Source organism: Nansenia antarctica (assembly GCF_963989245.1).
Source record: "Nansenia antarctica genome assembly, chromosome: 4".
In the NCBI taxonomy this organism is placed as follows: domain Eukaryota; kingdom Metazoa; phylum Chordata; class Actinopteri; order Argentiniformes; family Microstomatidae; genus Nansenia; species Nansenia antarctica.
Genome location: NC_137689.1, coordinates 45677217 through 45687808, shown reverse-complemented (window position 1 = coordinate 45687808; position 10592 = coordinate 45677217). Strand labels below are relative to the sequence as shown.

General features: G+C 45.1%; 1 protein-coding gene across 1 annotated transcript; it reads left to right on the top strand.

The window, feature by feature from the left end:
• Nucleotides 1-6344: 6344 nt before the first annotated feature.
• pdcl (phosducin-like) lies at nt 6345-9090 on the top strand. The gene is made up of 4 exons (XM_080528723.1): nt 6345-6384; nt 7526-7710; nt 8038-8219; nt 8411-9090. Exons 2-4 carry the CDS (start codon nt 7536-7538, stop codon nt 8972-8974), a joined length of 921 nt encoding a protein of 306 aa, XP_080384849.1. The 5' UTR covers nt 6345-6384; nt 7526-7535; the 3' UTR covers nt 8975-9090.
• The last annotated feature ends 1502 nt before the right edge of the window (nt 9091-10592 follow it).

The following is a 10592-nucleotide window of genomic DNA, read 5'->3' as shown; positions in this document are numbered from 1 at the left end:
TTTACGCCTGCGTATTTTTAATCCGTCATCCGAAAAAAAACGTTACGCACTGAGACCTTGCACACCGGTCCGTTGCGGAGTCCGTTGCGTTTTTTTACGTTGCGAACTTTCGCAATATGCACTCTACATGTTGTAATATTGTGGCATTTCTTTACTGTTTGCCATCTGGTCTAGGAATACCCAGGGAGACGCAGACAGCAGAAGTAGAATAGAATAGTAGAATAGAAAAAGAAACCGCTATAACCATGCTGAATGATGTGATGCACTGGCAGTCTGTGACAGTGTGTGCACCTGGCCGGACCCTGCCCTTCTGCCTGAGTTTGAGTATGATGCTGCCCAAATGAATGTTGTTGTTTAGTGCCGTACGCTTTCGTGGTATTATATTGTGTGAATTATCATCTGTAGGCCTATGTTGTTTTCTTTCACTCGACTAACCGCCGAGATAATACTTGAGACATGTACTTCCGTAAACATTAATCCAACTGTCCTGCAGTTGTAATTTGACGATGTGTCCCAGTCTATACCATGGCGGAGTGGTCAAAAACTACTGTCAAAGGGCTTTTGACGGACGCGAAAAACGCAGAAAATCGAACCTGTTGCGTTTTTTTTTTTGACGGACGAAATATTACGGATTGGTGTGCAAGCGTGGTTGACACAACATGAGTTCTAATTTATTTTTTTAACGAATGTAAAAAACGCGCGTAAAAAACGCGTTGGTGTGCAAGGGCCTTAAGGCAAGACACGTTCTGGACCATAAATCACTCCACACTCTCTACTGCTCACTGCTTTTACCATATTTAAATTATTGTGCGGAGGTTTGGGGCAATACTTATAAATGTAGACTACAATCACTATTAATATTGCAAAAAAAGAGCCATAAGGTTCATTCATAATTCCGGTTATAGAGATCACACAAATTCATTATTCTTAAAATCAAAAAATTAAAATTCACGGATCTGGTCCACCTCTAACAGCACAAATAATGTATAAAGCAAATAACAACCTACTCCCTGGGAATATTCAAAAATTGTTTTTTGATAGAGATGGGAGTTATAATTTGAGGGGGGAGTTACATTTAAAACATATTTATGTACGTACAATGTTAAAACGTTTTTGTATTTCTATATGTGGAGTGAAGCTGTGGAAAGGATTGAGTGTGGTCGCCCCCACCTTCACTTCCTAGTTGCGATTTGTAAAAGTTATTTTTTTAAATAAACATTGTTTATTCACAAAATGCGGCTGATATTCTGTCGGCGCCTATCAGCATTCATTAAAAATCCTCCAATACAATAAACATTTTTATCTGTGTGTGTGTAAAATTCACTGTTAAAATACATAGGGGGAGGACGCGGGGCGCCGGTCAATGCAAGTCTATGGCACTGCAAATACTTTTAGCTTACACGTGAGCTGTAGCAGCGCTCCAATTGGCTGTCTCTATTTCTTGGCCGGGGCGCAAAAATGTGCGTCCTGCATATCCGGTTGTATATCCAGCATAAGATGTTTGGGGTTTGCCATCTTTCATTTGTCTTCCACTTCCTACTTCCGGTGGCGCTGCTCTGTAGCGACTCGGGCCGGTGATAGTTTGCTTCAAGTGTTTTTATTTGTTTTGTTCGTTTTGTGTTTTGTGTAATATGTCTATTGGCAACATTCTACTGCTGGTCTTAATTATCAGCGACCGTCTCCGCTGCCGTGCGACCAACACGCAGGGGGAATATGGAACTATACAGCAAATCACATACTCCAGGGAAACGCTGCTGTCTCTCCGACCACCCCAGCCACTACCGGACTTTGTAAACAAATTGAACAAATGGATTAGAAGGAGTCATCTTTTGTTCCCAACTTGATGATATTGCAACTGGACCTATTACCGAAGTCAAACTTGTGTAAGTAAGTGAATCATCTGTCCTTCAGTCATGATAGGAAAACCAAATCGATGCTGGGAGAAGGAATGGCAGACTGTATTCTGATTGTATCTTCTATGCTCTTTGTATGTTTCTATGCTCTTTGTATGTTTCTATGCTCTTTGTATGTGTCTTGGTGTAGGAGAAACGTAGGACCACGTTGGAAACAAGTGTTTCGGTACACGTTGACGTGTAGAAACTGTAGAGAGAAAATTGTAGAAATTGTAGAGAAAACTGGGGGGGTAGAGGTGATGAAGAGGTCTGTACAGGGGGGGTAGAGGGGATGAAGAGGTCTGTACAGGGGGGTAGAGGGGATGAAGAGGTCTGTAGAGGTGGGTAGAGGGGATGAAGAGGTCTGTACAGGGGATGAAGAGGTCTGTACAGGGGGTAGAGGGGATGACGGGGTCTGTAGAGGTGGGTAGAGGGGATGACGGGGTCTGTACAGGGGGGTAGAGGGGATGAAGAGGTCTGTACAGGGGGGTAGAGGGGATGAAGAGGTCTGTACAGGGGGGTAGAGGGGATGAAGAGGTCTGTAGAGGAGGGTAGAGGGGATGGAGAGGTCTGTAGAGGAGGGTAGAGGGGATGGAGAGGTCTGTACAGGGGGGGTAGAGGGGATGAAGAGGTCTATACAGGGGGGTAGAGGGGATGAAGAGGTCTGTAGAGGAGGGTAGAGGGGATGGAGAGGTCTGTACAGGGGGGTAGAGGGGATGAAGAGGTCTGTACAGGGGGTAGAGGGGATGGAGAGGTCTGTAGAGGTGGGTAGAGGGGATGAAGAGGTCTGTACAGGGGGGTAGAGGGGATGAAGAGGTCTGTACAGGGGGGTAGAGGGGATGAAGAGGTCTGTAGAGATGGGTAGAGGGGATGAAGAGGTCTGTAGAGGTGGGTAGAGGGGATGAAGAGGTCTGTACAGGGGGGTAGAGGGGATGAAGAGGTCTGTACAGGGGGTAGAGGGGATGGCGAGGTCTGTACAGGGGGGTAGAGCTATTCTCATGCTAAAATCGACTGTAAATCCAGATTTTAAAGTTGATATTCTTCCCCGTGGAGCATGCCCCCATAACCTGTGCCCCACCCAAAAATGTTAGCACCAGCCACCACTGAGTGTGGAGCTAAAGCGGGGTCCAAGCATGACCCAGTTCAAAAAGCGGTATAAAAACATGGTTTTCACCAGGTACGAGGAGGAAGAAGGGCTTTGACAGTCACCAGTTGTTTTCACAGATTATTTGTTTATTTACATTATCTGTTTTCTAATGTTGGTAAATACGTAAATAAATTTGATTTAATTTAAAATATATTATATTAATATTGAAGTTAACTGCAGATTATTAATTATTAATCTCTGAGTATTGGAGAAGGGGTAGGATTAAATAAGTTTATGCTTCTTCCTACTCCTTTTCGGACATTGTTCGTTTTTGTTTTGTTTTTTCTTGTTTTTGTTTTGTTTTTGTTGTTATAACTATTTCTTTTTTCACATGTTCGAAATAAAGCTTTCATTCATACTTGATGCCTTTTCATCATCAGTTAAATCACCACAGCGGTTAATCCACTAATAGAGAAGATACCAGATTGAGAATGCTCGTAGCTAACTACTCTATAGCTCGTGCCTGGTCGCAGCTATTGCGAATTGTGAATCACCACAGGCGCTTGAAGCTTGTTGCAGAAATGGTTGACGAACGGCTGATACTTGAGGTGGAAAAATCTATATTTTTATATGCAACAAATGACGGTGGAGCAGGTACAACGTCTAGTTAATGCAACGCCGATAGCGAGGTGACGCAACGCTGGTAGTGGAACCAGCCTGTAATATTCTACAGTAGCTCGCTATCAAGATAACAATGACTGATGCCTTCTTCTGTTTACACGAACACAGCCTATTGTCATATATGCATTCTTATCATTTCAAGTGATAGGAGACATGCTGAAAATAAGGTATTGTCTTGTTTTACTTCTGTCTACAACTACTATTTCCTGCAACGACAACATGTAGGCTCCAATTTCCTCAATCTCAAGTAAGTCATGTATTATGTCATCATAATATGGACCTATGCTGTCTCTGCCAATGAGATGCTGATGAACCATTGCAAAGACCCAAAATGTAAGGACTTCACTAGAAAGGGAAAAATATATTTCTTAGCTATTGCTAATGTTCTTCCTTCTTCTGTTAATGTTACAATTGATCAGTTGAATGACGGTTCAGGTATTGCAGCAACGCTTAAAACACATAATGCTATGTATCACAAACGCTGTAGAAGCTACTGTAGTTGTCGTGTCAAAAGGGCTCCAAAGTATGACGTTGGCTCCTCCTTAGTAGTGAGTCCTAAAAAGCTTCGATCATGTCAACCCAAAGCCTGTGGCATTCATTGGGTCATATGTGAGGGGGAGATATGGATGACCTTCACAAGGCAGTAACAGATAATGTTGATTCCAATCTGAAAAGCTGGGCAGAATCCTGTAAACATTTTTAGCTTCTTGGTAGATTAGTTACACAAGCTTCCGATGTGCACGCAGCAGGTGTGTACTACATGCTAAATGTTATCTCATGTTGCGATATGCAGCAAAACGGCAAGCATCTCATGACACTGCCAGGCCAGGGTGTCAGAAGGGGAAGCATCTACCAGTGAGTGGGGGACAACCTTTGACCATCTAACTATTGCACAAATTGTTGCTCTGGTTGAGGATTCAGATCCTCCTTCACAATCTCCTATTACGGCAACTCTACAGGAACCTTATGAAAGAACACAGGTGTTTGTGTCTGATTATGAACCCCACACAACAACATTCAAGCAACATCTCCTCAGCTATCTGCCTGAATAGAGTGAACACCAGAAGGGAGTTACATCGCAAACAAGGAACAAGTGGCTAAGAGGAACAATTGGCTCAGGATGAGGTAATTCTGTTGATGAGGGCCGCCTTGGTTTTACAGAAGTACTGCTTACAACGAGGCCACACATTTGACGGCTCCTCCCCGTCCAACTGTCTCACAACATCTGTTGCTGAACTCTTACGAGTGTTCAATGATATCGTCCTTCATGGTCCAGAGTATACTACATGATAGAAATGTTGTATTATTTGGGCAATTTTAAAGTTTTATTACATTTTGTTCCTGAATCCACCTTTCTACTGGGATCAGAGCTTCGATCATGTTAACCCAAAGCCTGTGGCATTCATTGGGTCATATGTGAGGGGGAGATATGGATGACCTTCACAAGGCAGTAACAGATAATGTTGATTCCAATCTGAAAAGCTGGGCAGAATCCTGTAAACATTTTTAGCTTCTTGGTAGATTAGTTACACAAGCTTCCGATGTGCACGCAGCAGGTGTGTACTACATGCCAAATGTTATCTCATGTTGCGATATGCAGCAAAACGGCAAGCATCTCATGACACTGCCAGGCCAGGGTGTCAGAAGGGGAAGCATCTACCAGTGAGTGGGGGACAACCTTTGACCATCTAACTATTGCACAAATTGTTGCTCTGGTTGAGAATTCAGATCCTCCTTCACAATCTCCTATTACGGCAACTCTACAGGAACCTTATGAAAGAACACAGGTGTTTGTGTCTGATTATGAACCCCACACAACAACATTCAAGCAACATCTCCTCAGCTATCTGCCTGAATAGAGTGAACACCAGAAGGGAGTTACATCGCAAACAAGGAACAAGTGGCTAAGAGGAACAATTGGCTCAGGATGAGGTAATTCTGTTGATGAGGGCCGCCTTGGTTTTACAGAAGTACTGCTTACAACGAGGCCACACATTTGACGGCTCCTCCCCGTCCAACTGTCTCACAACATCTGTTGCTGAACTCTTACGAGTGTTCAATGATATCGTCCTTCATGGTCCAGAGTATACTACATGATAGAACTGTTGTATTATTTGGGCAATTTTAAAGTTGTATTACATTTTGTTCCTGAATCCACCTTTCTACTGGGATCAGAATAATCCAGATTTTTGGGGGGGGGATCAAAGGTATTCCAATCCTACTAAAAGGTTTTGAACAACACATACTGAAGGTTTGATCCAGATCAACACATACTGAAGGTTTGATCCAGATCAACACATACTGAAGATTTGATCAACACATACTGAAGGTTTGATCCAGATCAAATCCAAGACTGGATTACGTGATCGAATCCGATTTCAGAATTCCTTTTGAACAACCCATTTTCAAGATTTCATCCAATCCGATAGCCGAAATCCGATCAGATGACTTCTGAACAACTGGGCGCAGAAGATACTCATGATGTCCCCTCACTGCTTCTTAGTGGATCACTACTGCCACCTAGTGGCTATAAATAATACAGCAGGGCTGTCTCCTAGCGTCAATGACCAGGCACCTCTCTCTTTAAATGATTGGCTCTTTCTGAAGCCTGTCACGTAACCTCGTTATATGATTGGTTACTTACTTTCCAGCCTTGTTTGCTGTCAACGTCCTGTCGAAGGGGAGTAAACTAGCGTTGTTCAGCTAGCTGGTGGTGCTATTGTGGTAAGCTCCTCATATTTATGTTATATGCTAGATATTCTCTTTAAAGCGTAGTTGTAGATATACATATAACAGGAACCGTGTTGACAGTCCTAAAAGGTACTACTAGCCAGATGGCAAAGCCAGCTAGCTAAGTGATGCTATGATAGCTAGCTATGTGGCTACTAGATATGGACATGTCGGCCTGGTTGATGAATCTCATGTAATTGGATTTGCCTTTCGAGTGCCATCATCTACTTCATTAGTGGTGTATTATCTACCTGGCTAGCGTTAGCTGGTGTTGTTGTGCTATATGAGGTCTATTAGCGTCATAAATACACGTGTAAATAGCTACTTAGGGTTAGGGTTAACTAGATAACGACCAGGATTTAGACACACTGGAATGACTAGTTAGTTCGGCACCAGGGATATGTCCTTTAGGACAGGGGCATTGCGCTGGATCAACTGAGCTGTTCATAGCGGAACTGACAGCTCTGAACTGTTATTTTACTGTATTATCTAGCTCATGTAGTGCAGAGCCCTAGGCAGTGTCTTCTGAGTGTACTATTGTGTGATCCATTGTTCTTCCCAATGGTGCTCAGTGAGAAGGATTTGTGAGAGCTCCCCTGCCCCCCCCCCACTCTCGCTCCATCTGTGCTAATGGATTAAGTTGGGATTCAATGCAGCACTTAGACCCCAGAGCTGAATCCTCCCCCTCCTGTAATGTAACACACACTCACGTCCCTACGGTAGAACAGCCTGGACAGACCGAGAAAGTGTTATTCTGTCTGAAAAGGTCTATTTTAATCTAGGGGAGATTAAATGGGTGTTAATCTGTAAAACGCACTGTGGTAAACTAAATACAGACAGTGGTCCCATTGCCCTATTTTAATAGGGCTTGAGTGATGTAGGTGTAATGTGTTTAATGCAAAGTGCTATTGTCTGAGGTAGAGTGCTTGTTGGTGCAAAGTAAACTCTATGTTATGTAGGATTATGTTGGTTAGCTACTAGTGGTTGGATTAGGTAATGTAGGCTGTCACTGAGGCATAGTTAGTCTGTTCTCAATGGAGCTAATAATGAGAATCAGACAAACTGTGTGGTAAACGACCGAGCTCGCCTCGCACAGCTACACAGTAACATGTTGTTCTCCCTGCCGTTCCCTCAGGTGAGTAGTCATGACAACACTGGATGATAAGATCCTGGGGGAGAAGCTGCAGTACTACTACAGCAGCAGTGAGGATGAGGACAGCGACAAGGAGGATGAAGAAGGAGAGGCCAAGACCATCCGCAACCCCGACGTCCTGGAGCCTGAGCTGGAGTACAGCGCTGACGGCAGCGCCATCAATACAGGTCTCACACACACACACACACACACAGACACACACACAGACACACACACAGACACAGAGACACACACTCTCACTCACACTCACACTCACACTCACACTCACACTCACACTCACACTCACACTCACACTCTCACACACACTCACACACACACACACACACACACATCAAGGCAAAACATGTGGTGTTGTTATAGAGATCCACATCTTGATACATTTCTAATTGGCATTGCTTTTCACTAGGGGGTGTAACGGGACACAAACGTTTTGGTTTGTTACATACCGCAGTTTTTAAGTCACGGTTTCATAACCTGATGGTGATGTTCTGCAGGGCCAAAGGGTGTGATCAATGACTGGAGGAAGTACAAGCAGCTGGAGGTGGAGCAGAGGCAGGAGCAGAAGAATGAGATGGAGAGACTCGTCAAGAAACTCTCCATGACCTGCCGCTCAGACCTGGACCAAGAGCAGGACAAAGCCAAGCAGAAGGCGCTGCAGGACCAGATCCATAGCAAGGTGAGAGTGTGTAAAGGAGTTGGGGGGGGAGAGAGAGAGAGAGAGACAGACAGAAAAAGCTTGTCGAGTGGCTGCAGTAGGACAAAATAAGCCCAGAGGTTACAGTGACAGGAGAAGAGGAGGGGGAGCTTCACGTCCTGTAAGGAGAGCCGTCACTAACTCTGCTGCCCCCCCCCCCCACACACACACAGATGACCATGCAGGAGTACAACATGCTCCAGGAGGACGAGGACGACCAGGACTTCCTAGAGCAGTATCGCAAGCAGCGCATCGACGCGATGCGCCGGCAGCTGTACTGCGGCAAGCGGTTCGCCCAGGTGTACGAGCTCTGCACCGGGGAGGAGTTCCTGGAGGCGGTGGACAAGGAGGACGGCAGCACCCTGGTCATGATCCACATCTACGAGGGCGAGGTGCCGGCCTGCGAGGCCATGAGGGGCAGCCTGCTGTGCCTGGCGCAGGAGTACCCCCTGGTCAAGTTCTGCAGCGTGCGCGGCTCAGTGGTGGGCACCAGCGCTCTGTTCAGGGGCAGCGCCCTGCCGGCCCTGCTGGTCTACAAGGCAGGAGACCTGATCGGGAACTTTGTGCGGATCACCGACCAGCTTGGGGAGGAGTTCTTTGCGGTGGACGTGGAGGCTCTGCTGCAGGAGTACGGCCTGCTGCCTGATAAGCCGGCCCTCCCCAAGACCCTCCGCAACGGGTGCATCACTCAGTACGTCACCCAGAGTGACGACGACTCTGACCTGGACATAGACTAGAGACACACACACACGCACAACATAAACTAGATACACACACACACACAACATAGACTAGAGACACACACACACACTGACCTAGACCTAGACCTAGACTAGAGACACACACACACACAACATAGACTAGAGACACACACACACACACACACACACACACACACACACACACACACACTCTGACCTAGACATAGACTAGAGACACACACACACTCTGACCTAGACATAGACTAGAGACACACACACACTCTGACCTAGACATAGACTAGACACACACACACTCTGACCTAGACATAGACTAGAGACACACACGCGCAACATGGAGTAGAACCCCTACACACACACACACACACACACACACAACATGGAGTAGAACCCCTACATACATATACACACACACACACACACTCTGACCTAGACATAGACATAGACTAGACACACCCACACACACAACATAGACTAGAGACACACACACACTCTGACCTAGACATGGACTAGACACACACACACACACACACACACAACATAGACTAGAGACACACACACACACACAACATGGAGTAGAACCCCTACACACACACACACACACACACACACAACATGGAGTAGAACCCCTACATACCCACACACACAACATGGAGTAGGACCCCTACATACACACACACACACACAACATGGAGTAGGACCCCTACATACACACACACACACAACATGGAGTAGGACCCCTACATACACACACACACACAACATGGAGTAGGACCCCTACATACACACACACACACACAACATGGAGTAGAACCCCTACATACACACACACACAACATGGAGTAGGACCCCTACATACACACACACACACAACATGGAGTAGAACCCCTACATACACACACACACACACAACATGGAGTAGAACCCCTACATACCCACACACACGACTGAAACCTGACACAGACTTATTATACAGCATGAACTCGTAGTACCCTATGACAACGACTGCAATGTAAAACCAGAGACAAAAGCACACATACACATAATGTAAAAAACAACACAACCAAGTGGTTTGTGAACAGGACCTCAACATTCCCTTGTAACCGTAATGAGAGATACATATCTTAATAGCCTGATTTAACTCGCTTCATGAATGAACCAATACTGAGACCTATTTGTTATGCACAATCAGGATATGCAGACATTATCTAGTATACGTTTGAACTATAACTATTTATTCTTTAAAAGCGTTGTTTTCTGTCTTGTTTCTATGTGTTCCTCACCCTGTAGAAGATAACAGCCTGTCCTTAGGGACCCTTTGTTAGTTTTATACCTTTTATATGTGTTTGACCATTTCAAATCTGTACAAATAATTATGGATGAAATAAACCAGCCTGATTTGACTGCTGTCTGCTTGTTTCTGGGGCAGGGGAGGCATGTGATGATGTTTAGCCTAATAGGAGTGTGAGTTCAGTCAGGTGCTTTGAGTCTGGCTGCTGAACTGGGGCATTTTCTGGATCAAAGCAGCGTTTCATACATTAGAGCATGTCTCAACACTCATCCACTCAGACTCATCTTAAACCTTCATCCTAAACCTTCATCCTCTCAGACTGTCATCCTAAACCCTCATCCACTC

What these genes read in the sequence shown, in the direction of transcription:
- pdcl (XM_080528723.1), top strand. Translation starts at nt 7,536, where the DNA reads ATGACAACACTGGATGATAAGATCCTGGGGGAGAAGCTGCAGTACTAC. An exon ending in CGGCAGCGCCATCAATACAG is followed by an intron (nt 7,711 to 8,037) that starts GTCTCACACACA and finishes GATGTTCTGCAG; the next exon opens with GGCCAAAGGGTGTGATCAAT. An exon ending in AGGACCAGATCCATAGCAAG is followed by an intron (nt 8,220 to 8,410) that starts GTGAGAGTGTGT and finishes ACACACACACAG; the next exon opens with ATGACCATGCAGGAGTACAA.